Source organism: Eimeria mitis, genomic scaffold (genome assembly GCF_000499745.2).
Source record: "Eimeria mitis Houghton genomic scaffold, Emh_scaff224, whole genome shotgun sequence".
NCBI lineage: Eukaryota > Apicomplexa > Conoidasida > Eucoccidiorida > Eimeriidae > Eimeria > Eimeria mitis.
In genome coordinates this window covers 5,269-5,749 of record NW_013570567.1, presented here as the reverse complement: position 1 = coordinate 5,749, position 481 = coordinate 5,269, and the positions used below count along the sequence as shown (strand labels likewise).

Genomic DNA, 481 nt, shown 5'->3' with positions numbered 1-481 from the left:
GCTGCAGCAGCAGGTGCAGCAGCTGGGGATCCGCCTCCCGCGCACGCGCCTCATCCTTGAAGGTAGCCTGCAGCCACTGCAGCAGCGAGAGGCGTATGGCGTCGGGGTCTCGGAGCTCCTGCATACACAAACCCTAAACCCTAAACCCTAAACCCTAGTAAACCCTAGTAAACCCTAGGGTCTAGGGTTTATTAGGGTTTATTAGGGTTTAGCGAGAGCTTTGGGTTTGTAAACCCTAAACCCTAAACCCTTACTCCTTGGACGTTGTGACGAAGATTCGGACTGAATAACACCACTTGCTTCTCTCCTGCACAAACAACAAACCCTAAACCCTAAACCCTAAACCCTAAACCCTAAACCCTAGATGGTGGTTGCGTACAGGAAAAGCAGAGGCGAAGGTACTGGGGTTTCGCTGCATGTTAGAGTGTAGCCTCTACACCGCAGAGCTGCCTAGGGTTTACACCTAGGGTTTAGGGTTTAG

General features: G+C 52.0%; 1 protein-coding gene across 1 annotated transcript in view; it reads right to left on the bottom strand.

The window, feature by feature from the left end:
• EMH_0004230 (uncharacterized protein) overlaps positions 1–481 on the bottom strand; it is a gene marked incomplete at both ends in the record, with an annotated part of 8,957 nt that overhangs the window by 3,787 nt on the left and 4,689 nt on the right. The window contains 2 exons of the mRNA XM_013496686.1: positions 46–118; positions 255–307. Of these exons, the coding sequence (XP_013352140.1) occupies positions 46–118; positions 255–307 (126 nt within the window). The remainder of the gene's footprint in view (positions 1–45; positions 119–254; positions 308–481) is intronic.